Source organism: Eupeodes corollae, chromosome 1 (genome assembly GCF_945859685.1).
Source record: "Eupeodes corollae chromosome 1, idEupCoro1.1, whole genome shotgun sequence".
Taxonomy (NCBI): domain Eukaryota; kingdom Metazoa; phylum Arthropoda; class Insecta; order Diptera; family Syrphidae; genus Eupeodes; species Eupeodes corollae.
This window is the reverse complement of record NC_079147.1, coordinates 280,246,245-280,271,624: the sequence shown is the minus strand read 5'-3', so window position 1 is coordinate 280,271,624 and position 25,380 is coordinate 280,246,245. Positions and strand designations below refer to the sequence as shown.

Here is a 25,380-nt window from a genome sequence, read left to right as displayed (position 1 = left end):
CACCGGTGACTATCACCTTACACAGACCGAATTTGTTGATTCTGACTGTCACCTATCACAAATCACCTTACCCGATTCCACCCCTGGTTTGCGGGTGATCAATTTCCAAAAGCGTATGATTTGTAGTCATAGCACCAGATATTTTTGAGGATACTCTAGAATTAGGTTTAATACTCTCATAATTTCTTGTTACAGATACACAATCTGAAGATGAAATCAAGTCAGAAGAAGAAGATGATTCTACCGACAAAGATGATGATTAAAAAAATAATTCTCAAACTAAATTTATATTTTTTTTCTCATATATAAAACTTCAAAGAATATATACTGCTTTCTCTGCATGCTATTTTTTTAGCTTTTTAATTTGTTAAGTTAAAATATTTGAAAGAATACAAACAAAAATTCTTGCCATTGTCGGATTCGGCGAATCCCTCCAGATAATCGTCTGTTTATGAGAGAGCGCGTTTAGGGTTTATAAATGAATCATACAAATCTTAATCTGACGCGCTCAAGTATTTCAAAATGGAGATATTTCTTTATAGAAATACAAAATATAAATTGGGTGGCGCAACAGTCCGTTTGAGAACTAGGGCCTAGTGACTGACAACTCTCAACCATTCCTGTGTGGGACCACTGTTGTCAGGGATGGAAGGGACCTACAGTTTTAAGCCGAATCCGAACGGCAAATTTGAGAAAGCACTTTTCATGACAAGAGTCACTCTTGGAGAATTTGTCAATTCCTCGCAAGAGGCAATACACGTGAAAAAACTTTAGGTGGCATAGGCAGGGATCGAACCCAATACCTCTCGCTTGACAGTACATCGCACTAACCATCATGCCACGGGCTATGTTTTTGTTGCATATTATAATAATGGCCACGATTTTGGGTCACATCCAAATCGTCAGATTATTACATAAGAGCCTTATTATTGTTATTGTAATGGGTCCGATTTGTCAAATTGAAAATTTTGACATTTCTCGACGTTTCAAGGTCCCTAGAGTCGAAATAAAAGATTTTTAGAAAGATGTCTGTGCGTACGTGTGTACGTACGTTCGTACGTTCGCGAAGTTTCTTTCATCGTCCATAGCTCAAAAACCAGAAGAGATATCGACTTCAAATAAATTTTGTTATACAGATAATAATTCGGAAAGATGCAGAAAGGGCTCTCAAGAAAATTGCGTGGGTGTTTTTTTTACCATAGCAGTTTGAAAAAAAGGTGAAAATTTTGGTTAACCAAAAATGCCAGAGATTTGAATTAAATTTTATATAATAAATTGTAACGTAATATCAAAGAAATATATTTTTTGAAAAAAATCCAATTTTTTTTATAAATCAAAAAAACTGAAAAAAAAAATTTGTCGTCTCCAAAATTCTAATTTTGCGCAACGGCGAATAATGTTTTTGATAAAATTTTAAGAAAAATCGAATTGACAGTTTTTTTTATAAAAAATAAAAAACTAAAAAAAAAAATTACTCAAAGTTGGTAAAAATTGAATATCGATTCAAATATCTTTTCAAAAACTTGAAGTTTATGCTTCAAACTTATTATCTTATAAGAAATATTGTTTTCAACATTCTGAAAAATATTAAAAAAAATCGAATGGACAGTTTTTTTTACAAAAAATCGAATGGACAGTTTTTTTACAAAAAATAAAAACCTAAAAAAAATTGATAAAAGTTGGTAAAAATTGATTTTCGACTCAAATATCTTTTCAAAAATTTGAAATAATGGCTTCAAACTAATTTTATCTTATAAGAAATATTGTTTTCAACATTCGATAAAATTTTGAAAAAAAAAAACGAATTGACAATTTTTTTACAAAAAATAAAACTCTAAAAAAAAGCAATACTAAAACTTGGTCAAAATTTACTTTCTACTCAAATAGCTTTTCAAAAATTCAAAATATTGGCTTCAAACTTTGTTTAATTCACAGAAAATATTGTTTTCGATATTCAGTAATTTTTATATAAAAATCCAACAGTCCGTTTCTACATAAAAAATAAAATCTACAAAAAATAGAACGCAAATTAGGTAAAAATTGATATACTAGTATATATAGATATAGACGGGATGGGAAGTTATCAGTTTGGGTGGCATCCCAGCCTCTTTTTTTATTTTCAATTAACATCCCCTTTGAAAATCTGACGCGCTCGATTCATTTTTTTTCCGTTTTCAACCCTTACGACGACAACCCCCATCATGGAAACAATCAGATCAACATACACATATTTTCAAAAATACGTAGGACATGGATGCTATTAATATCTGACGCGCTCAAGTATGTCTATGGAACAGTTTTTTTTTTTCCTTTTTTAAAAACTAATTAAAAATTTATAGCCGCATCCCCCATCGATGGAAGTGTATTTATGATATGACATTTCTTCTTATCTTCCTATCACCTAAGCTTCGCAATCCAATATGTCTCTTTGATGCTCGAGTTAATCCCGATTTAGCACCCTGGGCCCCCCTGCTATATGGAGGTCAAAAATCGAGCAGTAGCATTAACAGCTACCTTTAACTTCTGAGCTGAATGAGAGGCAAGGTCTGAAAAACAACAGCTTGTACCTACATATAAAGAACTATATATATAGTGACTTTAATTTAATATGAGTGGGTAGGTAGGTAGAAATGGCGATCTCAAGGCAACCTAGCCTGAGATCGAATTAGCGCTGTAGTGCGCCGTTTTGATACCAAAAACTCGTTTGAAAGGGATAGATTGATAGAGAAGCTTCATAGCGATTATGTTAGAGCCATTTTGTCGCATTGAGAAAAAAGATTAGGTCTCTAATCTTTGTCTCAGATAGCTCATCAAGTTCTTGAAAGAATGCTTTTAAAAAGCATTTTATTTTGGTGTTTGCCAAAGCAGGACATTTGCAGAGGAAATGGATTATGGTTTCAGTGGGTAGAATTGATCTTATTACGAATAGTCCTCTGAACGAAGCATACATCTTACAACAGTTTCGACGTAGGCATCCCAAGCCTTAGATAAGTTAAGCTTTTTTCAGAGATCAATCCTAAGTTTTCGACTTGACATAATCAATTATGAAATTATTCAATATAGCGGAAGGGAAGTTTTCAGGTTTAAGTGAACAAAAACAGTTTACAATTATAAGATACAGTTTGCATAAGATCGGTCAAATATGAATAAGTAAAGTTAATATAGTAGTTAATGTAAATAGTCAGTTTGATACTGAGAAGGTTAGAATTCACGCAATCAAATTCCTTTGAAAAGTCAAGTAAGGTTATCACAGTAGTACATTTTTTGTCTGAAGCCTATCTTATGTCATCAGACACATTAAGCACAGCTGCTACCCAACTATGTATAGACTGGAATTCTGACTGCAGAGGAGTCAAGAGTTGTTTGTTATTAAAATATTTGTTTGGTTACTTGTAAGAATATCGGTAGCCTTTTATAAAAAAGGAAGGATATAGATATGAGTCTGTACGCCTCCTTCTTTCCTTTATTTTGGGATCATTTGTTCATCTCCCTAGAAATGCGATCTGAAAGCGTGTGCTATTTTTTTAGGTCAAATAAGCACATTGGGTTTTTAATGTTTTAATACTAACGTCATATGTTATTTTTCAACTGTATTTGAAGTGCAGAGTGTGTAATGCTATCAATTGAATGGTGTGCACCTTTCAAGAACTCAAACATACAGATCAAGAATAGTCTTAATATCATCATAATTATGTTTACTTTGATGGCTTCTATTTTTTGTTAATTTTTTTTTTAAAAGATTCTTAGATCATATATTCTTCGATTATGGTTTTCAAGTTTAGTTTTTCTTTATTTAAAACTCGATTTGCTTCAAGATTTAATTTCTTTTCATTGTAGCATTATTAACTTCCCATAGGAAGTCATTGTAATGAGTCCGATTTGTCAAATTTCTCGACGTTTCAAGGCCCCTAGAGTCGAAATAAAAGATTTTTAGAAAGATGTCTGTACGTGCGTGTGTACGTACGTTCGTAAGTCCGAACGTTCGCGACGTTTTTTTCGTCGTCCATAGCTCAAGAACCAGCAGAGATATCGATTTCAAATAAATTTTGTTATACAGATAATAAAGCAGAAAGATGCAGAAAGGGCTCTCAGCAGTTTGAAAAAAGGTGAACATTTTGGTTAACCCTAAATATCTTACGAACCAAAAACGCTAGAGACTTGAATTGAATTTTATATAATATATTGTAACGTGATATCAAAGAAATATATATTTTGGAAAAAATCCATTTAACGGTTTTTTTTATAAATCATAAAAACTGAAAAAAAAATTGTCACCTCCAAAATTTTACGACTAAAATATGATTTCATCTCCAAAACAATTTTGTGCAACGAAGAATAATGTTTTTGACATCTAATAAAATTTTGAAAAAAATCGAATTGACAATTTTTTTTTATAAAAAATAAAAATCTAAAAAAAAATTACTCAAAGTTGGTAAAAATTGAATATCGATTCAAATATCTTTTCAAAAACTTAAAATTTAGGCTTCAAACTTATTTTATCTTATAAGAAATATCGTTTTCAACATCCTGAGAAATGTTAAAAAAAAACGAATTGACAGTTTTTTTTACAAAAAATTAAAACCTAAACAAAAATTAATAAAAGTTGGTAAAAATTTATTTTCGACTCAAATATCTTTTCAAAACTTTGAGATATTGGCTTTAATTTACGTTTATCTTTCAATAAATATTGTTGTCAACATTCAGTTAAATTTTGAAAAAAAATCGAATCGACAGTTTTTTTTACAAAAAATTAAAAGCCAAAAAAAATTAACAAATTTGGTAAAAATGATTTTAGACTTAAATATCTTTTCAAAAATTTGAGAAGATAGCTTCTAATTAATTTTTACTTATAAGAAATATTGTTTTCAACATTAGGACAAATTTTGAGAAAAAACGAATTGACAGTTTTCTTACTAACAATAAAAACCTAAAAAAAGGTATAAAAGTTGGTAAAAATTTAATTTCGACTCAAATAGCTTTTCAAAAATTAAAAATATTTTATTTCACAGAAAATATTAATTTCGATATTCAGTAATTTTTATATAAGAATCCAACAGTCCGTTTTTTCATAAAAAACAAAATCTACAAAAAATAATACGCAAATTTGGTAAAAACTGACAAACTTTTAAGAAAGACAAATCGACAGACGGGATGGGAAGTTATCAGTGTGGGTCGCATCCCAGCCTCTTTTTCGTAAAGTTAACAGAACCATGCCTTTTAAATTGTAAATCTTAAGTCTTAGATCTTGTTATTTGTTTTTACTCTAAGCCCTACTGATCTACAGAATTTGTTAAATAAAATGATGACAATTATTAAAAATAGGTGTTTGGTTATCGCTCCCGTGCGTCGGTCCCTGCCTTAAACCTTAAAAAAAAATTATAAAAGTTGATAAAAATTGATTTTCTACTCAAATATGTTTTCAAAAATTTAAGATTATTTCTTGAAACTAATTTTGTCTTATAAAAAATATTGTTGTCAATATTCAGTGAATTTTTTATAAACATTCAACAGTCCGTTTTTTAATAAATAAAATCTACATAAAAGTACGCAAATTAGCTAAAAATTGACGTTCGGTACCCGATATCTCGTGAACAATAGAGGATATTGACTTCAAATTAATTTTATTCATCCAATTTGTATGTTTATGTAAGAAATAAAAACTTTTAAGAAATGCTACTAAAGTTGATTAAAAGTGGTTTTGGACTAAAATTAACAAAAATAGATTTTCAAATTAAACTGTTTCAATATATGCAAAATATTGTTGGTAGTTTTAAAATTTGTAAGAATAATTCAACTGACAATTTTTTTTAACAAAACACGAAAACCTGCAAACATTTTTTAGCAAGGCAAATCGACAGACGGGATGGGAAGTTATCTTTTTATTTTTAATTCCAGTCTTGGAAAATATCTTCTATTGGCGGTGACATGGGGTCACCTTGTCAAACTTATCTTTTCAAATTAAATTCTTTTCCTATTTTGTCCATCTTTACTTTAGCGGTATTATTCTCATATATGTTTCTGAACGTCCTGATAAGGGTAGGGTTAATCTTTTGATTTCTTATTGCTTTATATGCTTTTATGTTCCACAATGTTAAAAGTTTTTGCAAAGTCGATACAATAGAGGTTAAGTGGATTTTGGAAATCGTTTTGTTCTTCAATAAGCTGGTTGTTTGTCTGAAGGTGGCCAGTGGTTAAAAAGCCTTCTCTGATTCTTGATTTTTCTCTTGCTTGGTTTTTGCATATAATAATATTCGAGAAGAGTTTTTAGATTGTCGATATAACGCTTTTAGATCTGTAATTATTCATGTCATCTTTGTTTTTTTCGTCGGTGTTTGAGAATAGAATTAAAAAGTTTTGTTATTACTGGTGTCAGAGCTTCGTTTCCATATTTTAGCATTTCAGATTTGGTTCCATCACTGCCTGCACTTTTTTCAGTTCTTTAACTATCAATCGAAGATGATACGCCCATTTTATTAAGAAGAAATGTATTGCAGTTATCACTATCAAAGTGGTCAAGGTCCAAAGCAATTTTATTGTGTGAATAGAATAGTTATCAAAGAAACTCGTAGGTGTTTCGTTAATGACAATAATGTTTCTCTTGGTTTTATTTCTTTGTTTCAGTAATACTTTCCATTCGTTTTCATTACTCATAAAATGTTTAGTTTCTTGATAAATTTTGTATTTCAGCTCTTGTTTTTCTGTTTCTGTAAGATAGCTTGTTTTTCTAAGAATTTCTCGTTTGTTAACGACCTCCTTAGTATCAATTGATACTTTATCAGTTTTTCTTAAACTACAGTTTTTCCAACTTGTTGTATGGATTTTGTGGGTCAGCATGAAAATGGTTTATATTTATGAAATCGTCTATTTTATTCCTCAGAGTTTTATTATAAGATCGCATAAGTTCCTGCGATATTGAGTCAGTTTTGGTGGTTTCTTCGAATGTGTAAATGTTTTGTGTAATATTTATATTCATTGATGTTTATTGTTTCGTTTGGTGTTTTGGGGGTATAATCTTCGTTTCTCACGGTGGCTAGTTGGATTGAGAATATGCTTAGAAAAATTGATCAAATTAGGTTTTATGAGATAAGTTATTTTTTTTTTGTTTATCATTATGTTTCTTTTTCTTGTTGGGTTTTTATGTCGGAATTCGAATGTCGGTATTATTTTGAGTTATTTAAAATAGAACTCCTATTAATTATTTCTTTTGGTTGTTGTCTATCGAGATATTGTTTCGTTTTCTTTTCCTTGTTTGATAAGTTAAAGTTCTTAATTTGAATTGTTGTAATAAGGGAAATATAATTAAACACAAACTATACATTCAAAAATATAAATGTACTAGCTGACCCGACACACGGTGTTTTATCATATAAACAATATCTGGAGAATATTTTGCTTTCAGAAGTTTTTGTCTGAAATCACCTGTCCTGTTCAACGCCTCAAGTGAATGTTTGTGTGGCGTAGTGCATTCATGAAGATGATAATAATTTTACACTGTTTCAGCACTGTGGCTTTGGATGATTCTTTTTTTACATTTCACACCACGTTTGGTTACTTTGTTTATTTAGTGGCAGTTTAAAAATTGAATGAGCTGTCCTGCCTCCATCCAACAGCCAATGAGATTCCATTCCATTCCAGGAGAATTTTATATATTAAATAAAAACACTCTGAAATTATTATATTGTACCAAAAAGAAATGTCGTTATCATCAATTGGCACCCCAATAAGTTTTGTTTGTCAACTTTGGGATCGTGTGCATTATTTAACATAACAACGACTCGGTCAAATGTGATGCCAAAACTTAGTGTTAACATTGTTTTTCTAAATGCTTTATATTCTTGGGTTAAAGTTACTATTGAAAAAGGTTGCGGAAATTGATGTACAATTTTCTTATGCACAAGTGTCGTTTTTAACGCTTAACAAATTTGGAATTTAATTTAAATAACATATTTGATAAATGAGTACCAACTCAAACAGATGTCCGTTTCGTTTCCAAAGAAGCTATAAGTTAACAAAAAATAAGATTTCCTGTATCACAAAAAACGTTATCATTTTCATATTTGTAAGTTTGTAAGCTAAATAGACTTTTATTGGTATTTCGTTGTCTACAAAAATGTCAATTAAATCTTTAACTAATTCAAAGTGACAATTTTCCTTAAAACACGATTTAATAATAGAGTTAGGTATAAAATGTCTGGAAGTGGAAGTCTGTCATTGAACTTCATCATCTCGATCTCAGTGTAGGATGAACCTGTACTAGTTCAGTTCCAGATTTTACCTATGTATCGTATCTCCTTCGTTTTGCTGTTGCAGGGCAAATATGTCCATAAGATCAAGCAATGATACAGGTTGTATCTTTTGGATACACCAACATTCGACACTCCTTTTGGTGCACCAGCAGCAAGTACCAGCACCAGTAACAGCTTCAGCAGCATAAACAAAAGTGAAAGTCTTTTAACTATAACAAAACTACTCGCCAATCATAAAAAACGGGTTTCCTTTTATTGAACGTTCTAATGGAGTTTTCGAATCTTGAAAACCTGGCTTCATTCATTTTCCAATTTGTGTTGGTGCTTGAAGCTTGCAGCTCACAATGCATACCCAACACCCATCACTATTTATTTTTTATTATTATTTTTTGATGAGGAAAAATATAAGCAAACAGGAAAATATTTGTTGCATTTTATTTATCGTATCGTTTCCACATCCAGCTTCCTATCGAACAACAACGCCGATTGCGACAATTCCTTTACCAAACAACTAACTCGCGCTCCGTGTCCGTCTACGTCTACGTCGCGTCGTCGCGTCGCAGCGACTATCAGGTGAAGTCTCAGGTAAAGTCGCTAAAAGATTGTTTAGAGAAAGTGCCTTATAACACGGCTCCGTTGGAACATGTGACTTCAGTGTAATTGTAACAGCTCATCGTGTTGCGGTTAATTTAAGTTTATTTTGTTAATAATGTAAGTTAAAGTTATTTACTATAGGAATAAGAAAAATATCAATCAAAAATCAAAATTATAATTAATTTTTTTAAGTGTTTTAATTGAAGGGCATCATATAGGTTTAATATATAAAGTGCGTGCATTTTAAGTGATAACAACTATACACAAATTGATTTATTGATAAGTAAATTGAAGTGAATCTTTTATGGATTCAAATTTTTCAAAAAAGAAGTTGATATTTTCGTGCTATTAAAATGTTTAATTTTCTAAAGACAAACTTGGGAGCTATTGTTAAAAAATTAATTATTGTTGAATAAAATGGACCAATAATTAGGAAGACATTAAATCATTTTATTCAAGGTCGTGAAAATTTGATATGCTATACTTTTTTTTTTAATTTCTTGTGACTTTCTTTTGATTGAACTTTCTCCTATAACTTTTCTATGTTTTTTTTTTTTGCAATATGGGTTCCCATACTTTATCATGGTAATTTACTAACCTTCATCTTCTTTGTAATAAAAAATATAAAAATTAGCATCATTTTTTATGATAGAATATATGAAGGTCTTGATCATATAGGAGTCATATTCATTATCTACCCTTCTATTGCTGAGGAGACTAAACATAGATCTTATGTTATTTATAAGCGTTAAAGTTAGTTTATTACCTAAAAAAGTGACAGAGAAAAATTACCATAAGAAAGTATTATTCAAAAAATTAGAAAAAAATATAATTAATATTATTTGTTAAGTCAATTCCACTACTGAACACTCCCACTAATTTCTGTAAGCCAAAAATAAGGGGTAGGCCTTTTTGGGGATTAATTTTAAAATTACAAAAATGTGGTTTTATTAAAAATATCGTTAATTTTGAAAATTTGCTTTCAAAAAGATATATTCGAGACTTCAAGTTAATCGGTTAAAATTTGTTCGATTTTTTGAAACTTAAAAAAGGCAGTATGAAGATAAAAGCGTTTGTAGTTTTGAATACCAGACAATCATGAGTACTATTACAGTTTGTATTATATTTGGACAAAAAAGTTTATTACTAAAAGGTTTTATCCGGGATATTTTTGAGATCCTTAGGACAAATTTAGGATTAAGCAAACAAATCGATTTTTCGAAAACTGTACGAAGGTCTTAGCGTTTTACGTAAAAAGCAAACATTTTGCTTTAAAAACTTCTTCTTTATACAAACTTATTTAAACCTACCCTACTTATTAACAAATATTAGCAAGAAAACTAAAAAGTCTTTTAACAATTTTTTTTTAATTTCTCTTCAATTTATTGTATGTAAATACTTAAAAAATATATCATAGCCTTATTATAATAATTGCATTAATTCAAAAACAGGAATTGTTTTAAATTTACAAACAGTTATCAACCATGTATCAAAAATTATTTCGTCTGACCAAAATATTAAAAATCCTGAAAATAGAGCACAAAACATGTTTCTGTAAAAACTTTAGAAGTTTTTGAGATAATTAACATCTATTGTTTTAAATTTTCATAATGTTAAAAATAAATCACTACAAATTTTGAAACTTAAGCTTGATTCTTAAAATTAACGTTTGACTACGCAATTCAAATTTGATAAGGAAAATACAAATATTATAATTTTTTAAAGAGCTTTATAACTTTTTTTTTAAATTTATTGTATTGAAATAAATCTTATATAATCGATTTTTTTTCATTAATTACTTCGAATTCTCGGAATTAAAATTCAGTAAAGAGAAAAAATTGTGCTATGGCCAACACTGATAACTTTGTAAAACATTTGTCAAATGATATTTTTTGCAATCGTCATTTTTAGAGCTACAAAACCAATGCAACAAACAATTGAAGTTAAAGTTATTTTCGATCGAGATGTTTGCAATGGTGGGAGATCGCTACGAACCCCCTTCCCCCCTTGGATAATTATTAAATTCCAAAAGGAAGTTATTATAATGGGTTTGATTTGTCGAATTGAAAATTTTGACATTTCTAGACGTATCAAGGTCCCTAAGGTCGATATAAAAGATTTTTAGAAAGATGTCTGTGTGTGCGTGTATACGTACATTTTTTTCGTTGTCCATAGCTCATGAACCAGAATAGATATCGCCTTCGAATACATTTTGTTACACAGATAATAATGCAAAAAGTAGCAAAAAGGCATCTCAAGAAAATTTCGTGAGTGTTTTTTTTACCATAGCAGTTAAAGAAAAAGGTGAACATTTTGTTTAACCCTTAATATCATACGAAAAAATGACACTAGAGACTCGAATTAAATTTTATATTATGTATAAATATATTGTTACGTGATACCAAACCAACATATTTTTGGAAAAAAATCCAATTAAAGGTTTTTTTTATAAATCAAAAACACTGAAAAACAAAAATTGTCACCTCGAAAATTTTACGAATAAAAAATGATTTAAAATAATTTTGTGCAAACGAAAAATAACGTTTTTAACATTTGGTAAAATTTGAAAAAAATTGAATTGACAGGTTTTTTTTACAAAAAATAAAAAACTTAAACAACAAAATTAATAAAAGTTGGGACAAATTGTCTTTCGACTCATATATCTCTTCGTAACTTTAAAATATTGGATTTTACCTACTTTAATTTTTTGAAAAAATTTTTTGTTAACATTCAGTCAAAAAAAATACTAAAACTTGGTAAAATCGTACTTTCGACTCAAATAGCTTTTCAAAAATTAAAAATATTGTCTTCAAACTTGTTTTATTTATTAGAAAATATTGTTTTCGACATTCAGTAGTTTTTTTTATAAAAATCCAACATTCGGTTTTTTTATAAAAAAAAAAATCTACAAGATATTTGGTAAAAATTGAAAATTCGGATCGGACATCTTTCCTGAGCAATACAAAAATATGTTTTTCCTATAAAAAGAAGCCAAGTTAAAAAATACAATTTTAGAGAAAATTAAAAAAAAATCTATCCGTTTGTTTTAGGGAAAATTCGAATTTTCGTTTTTTGACGAACAAAATTGTATGGGGTGAAAAAAACGACTCACGCGAATCTGCTCAAAACCTTAACTTCTAAATTTGAACTCAATCGACCCAATGGTTTAGGCTGTAGGAGCGTGTACAGACAGACAAAACAGACCGGACGGAATCGCGGAACACACTTTTTTTACTTCCCTACCATCGTAATATCATGTTTGATTAAAATCTCGTGTTTGAAATGTTGCACGAATGCAAAACTTGCCATATAGTTCCTATATGTCGCAAGTAAAAAGAATTACTTCTTCCTTGTTTTTTTTTAGCGAAAATCAATTTGGATTTCGGTCTGGAAAGTCAACCGAAGATGCAATTCTTCGACTTTGCAGTCAACTCTATGGCACCTTGAATCATAATAAACCGACTATATCTCTTTTTATTGATATGACTAAAGCCTTTGATATAGTTGATCATGATTTACTGCCAAATAAATTTTATAATGCAGGATTTAGATGAGTTATCTTTCAATGGCTGAAGTCATATTTAGTTCATAAAGTCATAAGAGTTCAAAAAGTAGTAGTTAATATAGTGTTATGAGTGAAGCGCGATATTTAAAATCTGGAGAACTCGGGGCTCCGCACTCGGACCCTTGTTTTTTTCTGGTTTATATTAACTCTATCTTTAGGTTGCAGTGAAATGGCCTTCCTACGGCTTTTGCGGATGGTATATCGTTTACCTACTAGTCAAACTCAGAACATAATTGTAACATCCAAATTGAAGAAGATCTCGAAATTCTAAGAACTTGGGTCTCTGTTAATAATAAGTTAATCCTTATAGTAAAAAAAAAACTAAAATAATGTCATTCGAAACTTTTAGTCATCAGCTTTGCAATTACAATTTTATATTTCATGATTCGAATTGTAGACATTTCACCTTTCCTTTACATAGTTGTGATTGACCTAATTTTCAAGCAGCTCGTTCTTGTTCCGATTCTTGTTTCAAAATTGATTCAGTTCACAGTTTTAAATTTCTAGGATTTACAATTGATTTTAATATTGACTGATCTTTCCATTTTTTTAATATACAAAATTATTTGATGATCATTACTAGAAAAATGTATCAGTTAAAACTATTCTGCTCAAAAAGAGTTTTAACTTCAATTTATTACAGGCTTGCACACTCCAAACTACAATATGGTTTATCTAGCTGATTGCTCAAAAACATCTAATAAGAATCATTTGCAACAAAAATCGATTAACTGAAAGTTGGCCCTTATTCAAGGATTTGCGAATTCTAACTTTGATGCACCTTTACATTTTTATAGTACTGAAAGAATTTTTCAAGCAAAATTGGAACATTCCAAGTAGGAACTCGCAGTTACACAATCTACGCATAAATAATATGCATCTTTTCAATATTCCCATTGCTCATAAAACTTATTTCTCTTACTATTAAACTGTCGGTGCATTTCATTTAATAACTTATTAACATCTATCAGAACTTCTCAAAATGTAAACCCTTTTCTAAAAAAAGTAAAAGACTGGCTTTTCACAACTAACTGAAATTGTAGATATAGATAATATTTGTTAAAGAAACTTTGGTGTACAAAAAGTGAGTCAGCTTCTTACTACATTTCTTTTTCTCTTAATTTATATGAATACATATGTTCTAATTATTTTTCTATTTTGTATGTAAGCTTATTATTATTATTATTATTTAGTATTATTGCAGCACTGATTATAACCCCACAACAGTTTTTAGTTTATGTAAATTTAAATTCGCTATGTATCATTCAACACTAGCTTTAAAGCTAAAGGATGACAACTATTTTATTCTTAATTTATTGTAAACATTTTATTAGCTAGTTGTAAAATAAAAATGAATGAAATGTATTTCTAATAATAATAATATTTAGAATTTTAGAATTCTGTTGCAATCTTGGAATGTTTTCATATTTAAGGAGTCGTCAATATAATCCTGGGCAACAGTGTTCTAAAATAATCTTAAAACTAAAGGTGACACTTTATCCCTTGAAATATGTAAATGTAAGGTTAAGGTACACATTATGTTATTTAAATATTTCAGCCTCCTTTAAGCTTTGCTTAAAAACTCACCTTTATGTTAAGTGTGCGATCACCTCCCTGATTGAAAGTCTGAATCCGCCTTTCGATATTTGAGACATTAAGCCAAAATAAGTAGTATTGTTTTGTAAACTTGTATCAATAAAAACTATGAACATGTGTTCATTTGAATTTTCTCAAAAGTTTACTAATTGGTAAAAATATTGTTTTGCGTACAATGAAATAAGTTTGGAGTTAGTACCTATCATTGGTCTTAAATTAAATAACTATCAATTAATGACAAATTTTTTTAGAATTGTTTGTATATTTATATTTATTTTAAATAAAAATAATAAAATAAATTGTAAATTTTTCTATACATTTTACCAAATCATTACTTTTTAACTAAAAAAATGAATGTCAAGGTTATATCATTTTTCGATCGTAAAATTTTAAAGTTAAAATATGTGTGTTTAGTTTTTTTTTTATTTACACTTTATGTTGTATTTGTATAGTACAAAACCACTAAACAAATTTTTCTGCAATGCACATTTATATCTCTCCAAAATAGATGGATTAAGAATCGAGGCACCTAGAAACGTATAGAAATGATAAAATTTTCAATTAAACAAATCGAACCGATTGTAATGTCTTCAATGTCTTCCAACTATAAGTTAAAAATGAAAATTTTCCAAATCATTATGTTATTGATGATGATGATCAAAGATTATTAAGTAACATTAAAATTTCATTCTTTAATCAATTTTTAAAATTTCGACCATTAATGATAGTAAAACATTTAAGAGAATCAATAACAAAATTTGCATAAATATTAAGGGTTTATTTTGTGTAAAAAATTATTCCAAGAAAAATTTCTGATCAATATAACCCAATGCGTAGAAGATGTATGGATCTAAATTTCAAAAGGTTAGCATTGACCGAAGATACAAAACTTGTCAGATCAAATACAATTATTTTAAACAATAAAAATTAAAAATAATTTTACTCTTTCAAATAACATAAAGTATTTGTCCTTGTTGTATAAAAGTGCAGTAACTTTACATCAAAAAATAGTTCTAAAAAATTAAAAATTAATATGTACTTCGAATCATTAAAATATTTTTGCATTTGAAAATGATACAATTCTTCAAGAATACTAAAAAACCTTATTAATAACAGTTAATTAATTTTTTCTATTTTGTGAAAAGTTCTTATTGAAAGGATGTTGCCTTCATTTTTGAATAAAAAAGGAGCATAACTTTGATAAGATGATATTTTTATTTCTTAGCAATAATAATATTCTGTATAACTTCAGCTAGAAATTAGATCTCTCGCCTCTTCGAGTGCTAGAATTAAGAAACAAACATAGAAAGTCTTTATTAAGTTGGAAATATCCTTTTTATATGCCTTAACTTCTTTCAAGATTATTTGATTACTAATAAAACAAACACTTCTTTTTCAATTTCAGAATAAATATGGATCTTAGAGTGGCAACTATCTTGTTGATTTCTTTTCAACACTTGTTAGCTGCAGAAAATGCAACTGAACAATCATTACAAATTCCCGCCTTATCAACACCCTTTGGTAATACAACCACCCGGGAAACTGAGACAACCGAGGTTCAAGTTAATACAAACAAAAAACCTTTTTAAATCCTCTCATTTTGAAAAAAAAATAACTTTCTGAAGACTTGAACAGACTTTTAATGTTACAAAGATTTTAAAGTATCGATTATTTGTCGGTTTCAAGATTAAAAATGTAAATGAAAACACACACAAAATTCAGAAAACAAAGAAAAGACAAACATTTTTAACCAAAAGCCAACAAGAAGACATTAAATTTAAAAATAAGTATTACAGCATGCTTTCTTTCTAATATCTGGTTAATATTTTTTAATGCCTGCTTTTTGCAATTCATAACTTAAATTTGAATACTATCCAAAAATAATAACAAACAATGTTTGTCAAACAATGTTTTTATGTACATTTATTCATTCTTTTCCTCCTCAGAATGTTTCAAATTTAGCTACAGAAAACCTATTGATTTTACCAAATAATTCACACCAGCTGAACCAAAAATCATTTAATCTTGAACAAAATGAGCAAAATGATTTGAAGTTCATAAGACCTACTAGAGGTAAAACAAAGTTTACATTCGAAAATATAGTACATGCATTAAGCAGCAATGAAGTTTCAAGGTACATATCAATTTTCTTTTCTTTCAAAACTAAGTTTTTTGAAAAAAAATTATAATTTTGTTTTTTTTTTAGGAATGAAACAACAAATCAAGACCAAAGCAATAATTATTTTGTCGATCAACAAGAATCTGAAGATTTACAGCGACAACAACAACAACAACTAGATTTAGCAACAGTGGAAAAAGAAGAATTCATCCAGACAGAATTACATAATCTTGCGAAGGATATTGCGGAAACAGAGCTCAATCTTGAAGGAGGAAAAACCAATAACAGCCCTCGGCCATCCTCTTCGTGGAAGTCATTTTTTTCAAATATATTCCCCCAAGGAATTCTAAATGTTTTCCATTTGAGTGTCTCCACTGAATCAAAAAAATCAAATGGAATTCCAACAATGCCGCTGAGAGAAAATATTACTCCACAAGAAACAAATCGAAATAAACGAGTTCTTGCTGAGATGACAAAACTGACGATAGCTCCACCATCACCAATTGTCCCACCATCAACAATTGCCCCGGAAACACCAATCCCGATTGTTGCCTCAGTTTCCGTAACAGCACCTGAAACTGAAGCACCACAAACTGTAACACCTGCAAATGTGGCCGTAGCCAGTGAAGAAAAGAAATCAAACGGAAGTGTTATGACAAATAAGGATGTTTTTGACATAAATAGCGCTGCTGAAGTATCTCAACTTCCATCCGAAATAGTAATTCCGATGGAATCGAGAAACATTTTCCACATACATCCGCTGAACTGCGAAGGTAATTGCGGTGAAGAAACTGAAGATTATGTCGATCAACTCTCCGAAACAGGTGATGATAATATAGTGGCCTTCTCAAATGAATCACCAAGAGCTATTTTTTACCCTACACCAAAATCTCTGCCATATGATGGTCCCAACACAATTCGTAACAGTGAAGGTTATTATTCTGGTACAGGAACACAAACAAGTGAGGAAATCATTCGAGAAAATACAAAAGATTTCGGACAAAAGATACCCTATCATCCAGCGAAACAGCTTGATGACTTCCAGAAAGAAGTCGAAAAACAATTCGATCACAATGAAGTACGAATTGATTCAGAAGCAGCTTCACGGAAATTCTTAAAGCATTTCAAGGGGAAATTTGTGAAGCCCTCACAACAACTAAGTTCTGGACAAGCTAATAACTTTAAAGGCATTAATCATTTTCAGTTGATCTCGAGTACACTGAGTCCTGAAGTAAACTTTAAGTCTCAGCCTAGTCCTATTAAACCTGAAAGTGAACTTCATACTTACATTTATTCTGCAGGATTCACTTCCGAGTCGAGAGACACGGGACCTCCTAAAACAGGTCAAAATACCGAAGGCAAGTCTCCTAATTCTGAAATTGTGTTTGTACCATATCCGGAAGTTACACCTCAGACTCTTGCTCAAGCATTTAATTCAGTTACAAATGCCGTATCAGAGGCTCCTAAGCCTCCAGCCAACATTTCACCCTGGATTACACCAAACAAGAAATCCGATACCAAAGACAGCGGTAAAGTAAATTCAAACCAAATGAAGACGAACAACCATTTGCATACCAGTATTTATTCTGCTGGTTCTAGCGATGATGAAGCACCACCACAAAGCGTCAAAGGTGATGATAGTGAGAACAATATCCAAAGTCAAATCAAGAAAGAAAAGCCTATCGAAGAACTGTTTGAAGCATATTCTACAAATTTAAGACCAGAGAGTCTTCTTCACACTTATGTCTATTCTGCACATGAAAAAGTCCTTAACAACTCACTCATTGAGTCTGGAGGGAATCGTAAGCCTGGAGCTGATTTTCCTCCTTGGATTACACCAAAACCGGAAAAATACAGTCAAGGTTTATCAAGGCCCACACAAACGACTTATTTGTGCACCGAAGATCAGTTAAAGAATGGTGATTGTTCTTACTCAACAACTCCTGCAACTGAAATTTTCAATCAACCAGAAAATTTGATTGAGATACAAAAATCTTTAGAACAGCAAGTTAGACATACCAAACCTTATGTGTACTATAGTTATCCACCATCAGGACCACCCTTGCTATCGAAGAACCCAATAAATGTCGTTCAGCCAGAGGATTCTCTGCAGAGTGAAAGTCTTGTTATGCCAGAGAGCTACCAGCAACGACAACAATATCTTCAAGATCATCAAAAGCACCTTAACCAACAGCAGGAATATTTCCAGCAACATCAAATTCAGCAATATCAACAAAAGCTTCTACAACAGCAACAGGAACAATACCAACAAAAGCAACTCGAACAGATAAAGAAGCAGCAAGAGCTCTTGCAGCAATACCAACAGAAACAGCAGCAACAAATGCAACAATACCAACAAGTTCAGCAGCAGCAACGAGACCAACAACAACAGGAACTACAGAAACAACAAATGCAGCAACATCAACAGCTGCACCAATTTCAGCAAGTCCAACAACAACAAAGAGATCATCAACAGATGCAGAAACAGCAACAACAGCTGCAACAGTACCAACAAGAGCAGCAGACACAAAGAGACCAGCAACATTTGTTGCAGCTGCAAAAAGACCAACAACAGAAACAGCAGCAGGAACACCAACAACAATACGAGAAGCAACAAAAACTCGTTCGATACAATACGGTTAAAGTTGAGAAACTTGTTCCGAAGCCATATCCAGTGCATATAAAGGAAATTGTGGAGAAAATCGTTGAGCGTCCCGTGCCCGTCGACCGTATTGTGGAAAAGCCAGTAAACGTTCCGTATCCAGTGCGGGAAGTGGTAGAAAAGATTGTCGATCGGCCATACCCGGTGGAAAAAATTGTTGACAGACCGGTGCACATACCGTACCCTGTTCAGGTTGACCATTTTATCGATCGACCCTATGCAGTTCGAGTGCCCGTAGCCGTTGCAGTACCGGTCCCAGTTCATCAATACATAGATCGACCTTATCCAGTTGAGAAGATTGTCGAAAAACCCATTCACGTGCCCTATCCAGTGGACAAGGTGGTGGAGAAGATCGTTGAGAAACACATTCCGGTTGAAGTTGAAAGGATTGTTGAGGTTGAGAAGCCTGCACCACCGAAAAAACCCGCAGCCAAAAAAGCTACAGTAAAAACACAATCTTATCCCATCTCTCCGTCAGAAGCAGCAGTCGACGCACATAAGAATAAAAGCAAACTCAATCTTGAAGATTTCCTTGAACTTGTTCCACCACCTGTAGATGAAGGCGATCATGATGCCTACAGAACCATTCCCGATGATATTGAGTTTATTTTACTGGACGACTACAATAGACCAATACCATTCGATAATAATCAAGGATATCCATGGAATAAGCCCGAAAAACGTGCCACTTCCCAAAAAAACCACAATATCAAACGAAGTCCGGAATTTCGAAGAAATTTAAGAGTCGAATACGGTTTTAGGCCTCCACTTATTCCTTCAGTTGAAATTGGTGAAAAAGGACTTTTATAGAAAAATAAACATGTTTTTTCATAAAAGACGAAAAAATAATAATAATAGAAATGTTAGAAATGTTATTTTATCATAAATATTTGTATTTATTGATAAAGGTTTTTTTTCTCAAGAAGTTACAAAAAATGGTAGTTCTATTGATGAAATTTTTAAAGTTGATTTTTATCGGCTATGTTGGCCATATTGTTGTTTAAATAAATAAATAATATATTTAGCTAATGTAAATATAATTTTTATATTGTTGTAATATGTCCTCAAGTGTTTAAATTTCAACGAGAGATAAGTCAGTAAAGAGGTTTGAAGTTATAGATTTCTGGAGAAGTTAAAAATTGAATTCATCTAATTAAAATCAATTGGTTAGAAATTTGTGGAATTTGGAAGTAAGTCTTATTACTTGCCATAAAACATAAAGTTCACATATAGACTGAAAAATACATCAGTGAACTTCGCTTTTTCAAGTTGTGCAAAATTTAGTAAAATATAAAAAATAGTGTTGATGATCGCTGATGAATGTTTAGGAGCATTGAAAGTTCGTTTGTTTAACAAAAATTCTTAGATTTTCGAACACGGAATGCATCAATATCAGCTTATCGTCGTATGCTCAACTTCGAGATAAAAACTATCCTAATTACTGAAAACGATCTGTAAATGATTAAACAGATCATGTTGATGCATTTGAAGGAACCAAATAAAACAGTGAAGAAACGACGTTGTTGGTGATAAACGGTATTAACTGAAGTTTTTGGATCCTTAAGCTAATATTTTAATCAAAATACAGTGCAATTTCGTTTGTAGAATAACTAATTCCAAATATCGACGAGGAACCGAACAACTTGCTATCGATTTTCTACAGTTTACTAGCTAGAAAACATTTCTCTTCTTTTGTAAGAAATTTGCGTTACACTACGTTATCGTGGTATCGGCTCTTACGCTCGTTTCCAATGACATTGTTTTTGTAAGCTCGATTTATAAAGCCAATTTTCTTGCAGCAGAGTTTGCTATTAATTTAATGCTGCTAAAGAGTGACATAAGCCCTCCTGTTTTTTGAAAGCGGTTCTATTGGAAGAATCACTTCTATTCTTCTGCAAAAGTGTTTTTTAACAATGTTAAAACTAATGAGTAAGCTTTTCCGTCTGTCTCTCTCTGAGTGGATGGAAATAAAAAGTAAATTCTTCTCGTCCTCTGGCTATCGTCCAACTTCATTTCGGTCCTTTATTTTCAAGGTCATGAACACGATGATGAATTTTCAGCATAAGAAGACAATAGCTTTCTAACGAGCAGTTGTATGGAATAACATAGTTTTGAAGTAAGAATGTTATTCCACTGAATATTTCAAATGCATTTGATTTGAAGGACCAGTGGCGTAATGGTTGGGGCCTAGGACTCTCATCTGCCTGTTCCACCTAAAGTTTTATTCAAGGGTATTGTGTCTTGTGAGGAATTGACAAAACCTCCAAGAGTAATTCTTGCCATGAAAAGTGCTTTCTCAAATTTCACCGTTCGAACTGGGCATAAAACTGCAGGTCCCCTCCCTCACCGACATGACCCACGCACAGGAATAGTTGAGAGTTTTAATTCACTAGACCCCACCTTTAAACGGCCTGATATGCCACCTAATTTATTTTATTTTATTTGATAGAGTTGAGTATCAATCTTCCTTATCGGAAACGCGGGCATTTGGTATTGAAGAATCTTTTCCTTATTTTGCTAGAAAATACCTTTCCGAAAATTCAATTCAAGTAGTATTGGATGTTTTTAAATTTGATATTCTTAAAATAAACGCTAATGTGCCGCAGGGCTCCATTTTGTTTAAAACACTCTTCGTAATTTTTGTAAATTATCTTTTGTCTCAAACTTCTAACTCACTTAACTTTTGGGCAGATGATTCTAATCTGATCTAATTCTTGTCCTTTTAATGCTACTATCCATTGGTGGTACTTCAATCGAGGAAATTGAATAGCTTTCAGTTATAAATATGTGCATGACAAACCATCTCTCTTGTTGAGAGATCACATATTTGAAATCCCCAAAAATGCTGTTTGGTGTTAAGTTTTTTCCGACGCCTCGGTGGTAAAGGTTTTTTATCCCTTTCGATCTGACTATAAATAACAAAGGTTTTATAAGTCCAAAATTTGGATATAATTCTTTTATTTGGGCTGAAACCTCAATAACGTACTTGAGTGTTTTGGATATAATTAAAAGGAATCCTCTTAAAATGATAGTCTAGCGTTTAATCTCTATTTTCATATAGAAATTGCCAGTTGCATTCTTCTCCTTAAATAATACATTTGCAATACCCGTACTTCTTGAGTTTACCTTTGAGTCATATTTCGGGAGTCAGTTAAGAACAGGGATTCTTTTTTAGCCACATTACATGAATTTCAAATGCTTTACCAGGCTCGAAATCCTCCGGTATTTCCTTTCTAATCCTATCCTGCTCTTCTTATTCCCCGCACTTTTTTGAAACGTCAAGAAATTTCAACATATTCAACAACAACTATTTCTAACGTACAACGAAGTAGGGCCTCACCCAACAAATTTCTCTGAGGTCACTTTCCACTTGTGCGTTCCACATCATTTGCGGTCTTTTTCTACTGCGCTGGGGCGTGGACTCGAAGACTTTCCGGGACGGAGAATTGGTTTTTATGCGCTCTACGGGGCGTTCAATATATTCTCGGTATCGGGGTGAAGCTGTGGTTATATATATAAATTGACTTATTTATCAAGTAATACTATTATTTTACGTGACCCAGCCATCTCAGTCGTTGGACTTTTACCCTTCCGGCTTAGTCTACGTAGCTGAACGGATCGTACAGTTCGTCGTTCTAAGTTCTTCCGATTATATAAATGTAAATGAAAATGTCATCAGCATATTCTAGTAATTGGACAGACTTTTGAAAGATAGCGCGTCTAGTGTTGACGTAGGATGTCAGCACTATTCTTCCAAGTACGGCGTTGAAAAAATCGCGCATCACCTTGTCTAAGGCCGTTTTAGATATCAAAAGGTTTTGTTAAGTTGTTTCCAAACTTTATGGAGCAACGTGAATTCTACATGGTCATCCTGCAAAAATGAACGAGACATGGCTCTATACAGCTCGTCCCTGTAGATGCTGTCATACGCGGCCTTGAAATCGATGAAAAGATGGTGGGTGTCGATTTGATGTTTTTGGGTTTTTTCCTGAATCTGCCGTAATGTGAATATTTGATTGACTGTAGACTTTCCTGGTCTAAGACCACTCTAATAATGACCTATCAGGTTATTGACAATAGTCTTAAGACGTTCAAATATTACTGCTGAAAAGATTTTGTAAGCTATGTTAAGTAGACTGATTCCTCCATAGTTGTTGCAGTTAAAGGGTCTCCTTTTTGTCAATATCTGGAAAACATTACTAAGGTTCTAGTAATCACGGATGCTTTCTTCCGCCATATTTACAGATAAATTGATGCATGCTCCTATCTAAATCATCTTTGAAAAACCCGGCATTTTAGCCATTTTCTCCAGCGACTTTGTTAGACTTCAGCTAGGCTATTTTAAGAGGCATGTTCCTATTAAAACCCTTTTCGCTAGGCATACGGCTCCACCTTGGCTGAATAGCGACATCTCTGCTCTAATGTCACAACGAGATGCCGCCTACAGTCAATGGAGATGTTAAAAACTGGAGCACCTCCACATATTGTATTTCAGACTGCGTAATCAAGTTGTCGTAATGGTCAGAACGGCAAAAAGACTTTAACTTGGTTCTTTAATCTCTGGCAAAACAATTATGGAAAAACCTGCGTAAAATCGGTATTGGCAAACAATCTAGAAAGCCTCTTGGCGATGTCAATTGTGATGCACTCAACAAAAACACGTTGCTTCACCCGTTCTTTCTCTTACTGAGAAGGAACCAACTGCTATCAACAGGTCTCTGAGTTTTATAAGAATACAAGAGGAAGACATTGTAGAAGCAATAATATCGATTAAATCTAATGCTACTGGCCTGGACCAAATGGACCCTAAGTTTTCGAGACTACTGCTTCCATATATACGCTATATAACCTACATATTTAACAGCATATTGACTACTTCCGATTTTTCTTTAGAATGGAAGAAGGCTATGATTATTCCCATACAGAAAAAGCAAACAGGTATTGCAACAGAATTTCGGCCGATTGCCATTCTTCCGGTTCTTTCGTAGGTGTTAAAAAAAAAACTTTTCTGGGGCAGATCCAAAAATATCTTACAATCAACAACATCTTGAGTACCTGTCAGTCTGGTTTTTGACTTAAGCGCAGCTGCAAATCCGCCTTACTTTTTGTAAGAATATCAATGGACAGTGATCATGCTACATTGCTAACAATATTAGATTATTCAAAGGCTTTTGATACTGTTAGCCACTCAATACTTTGTAGAAAGCTGCGAATTAACTTTAAGTTTTCTTTAGAGTCCCGTAAGTTTGTTCTTTCGTATCTCAACGGAAGGCAACAATGCGTGGTGGCCAATGGATACTCGTCCACATTTCTCAATGTTTTGAGTGGAGTGCCACAGAGATCTATCCTTGGACCAATCTTCTTCTCAATTTACATAAATGAGTTGCTAAAAATTCTTTAATTCATCTTTATGCTGATGATGTGCAGCTCCTGATAAGTCGACGTTTGTGGCTAAAACTGATGCCGTAGCTTTAATGAACAAGGATCTGCTCCACATTTCACAGTGGTAAAAAAATAACTATCTCCGACTTAACCCTGTCAAATCAGCATCCCTCCCCATCTACCGCAAAAATTTTGATCTATCGGCTTTAAACCTGTTGAAACTTGACGGCGAAACCATTGAAAATGTTAACACTGCTAAATAGGAGTAGTATTCAATCGCATTATCACTTGGGATGACCACCTTAATAGTGCCATTGGTAAAGTCTATGGAAGTCTCCGCCTTCTTCAAGTCACTCGAAATTGTAAGCCGAATTTCCCTCATTCAACAAGGTCCTTTGCTTTAATATTACCCCGATCCAATTTTCTAAATATTATGCGTCAATTTTGTATTCATATTGTACGCCTTTGGAACTCTCTGCCCATCGCTATGAGAAGAAACAAGCATAAGTAGATTGAAATGTTTACTTTTTAACTATTTGGGAAATAATTGATGTTAAATATCCTTTTCTTTATATAAATATGGAAATAGAAGTCTTAGGTATATAATTTGTATTTAAATTCTGAAATGAATGTAAAGGCTTGCAACACCTTATAAGTTTAATGTCCTACCTTGTAAGCGATTTTTGAAATAAGTAAAATAAAAATACAGATATGGCAATCTTTACTTCGGCTAAGTCGGGAAAATGGGATTGTCGGCTTTCATCGTCTATATTGAATGGACCGTTATGCAGTCTGCTGAAGTGGTCTTTCCATATCCTCAGCATTGAATGCGGTTCCACTAATTGCAGCCTTCATTTCGAAATGTATGTACATACTTTTAAATTTTGTTTCACCTTCTAATTGAACTTTTCAAAGGGAATTTAAAAACAATAGCATTTAAATACATTTATGAATTAAATTACAAATTTCAAGTTATCTTTTTAATAGTGCTGAATAAAGACAAAATAGAGATACTTACCTTCTCACTTAATACTTCTCTAGCATCTCAAAGAGAGCATTTTTCGCTTGTCACCAGAAAATATAAGCACATTTCTAGAAATAGCATTCCGGCCCTTTGGCCTTTGCAAACGGAAACGAGATAAATAATTCCCTTAATGTATTTATTAATAGATTATTAACAATATTGTTGCATGCGTTACCTCCTGAACTTTTCATT

General features: G+C 31.9%; 1 protein-coding gene across 1 annotated transcript; it reads left to right on the top strand.

Moving 5' to 3' along the window:
- Window positions 1–8,317: 8,317 nt before the first annotated feature.
- LOC129950828 (uncharacterized) lies at window positions 8,318–19,620 on the top strand. Its single transcript, XM_056062748.1, has 5 exons — window positions 8,318–8,345; window positions 13,203–13,281; window positions 15,407–15,563; window positions 15,948–16,135; window positions 16,208–19,620. The coding sequence occupies exons 1-5, from the start codon at window positions 8,318–8,320 to the stop codon at window positions 19,590–19,592; spliced, it is 3,837 nt and encodes a 1,278-aa protein (XP_055918723.1). The 3' UTR covers window positions 19,593–19,620.
- Window positions 19,621–25,380: the final 5,760 nt, after the last annotated feature.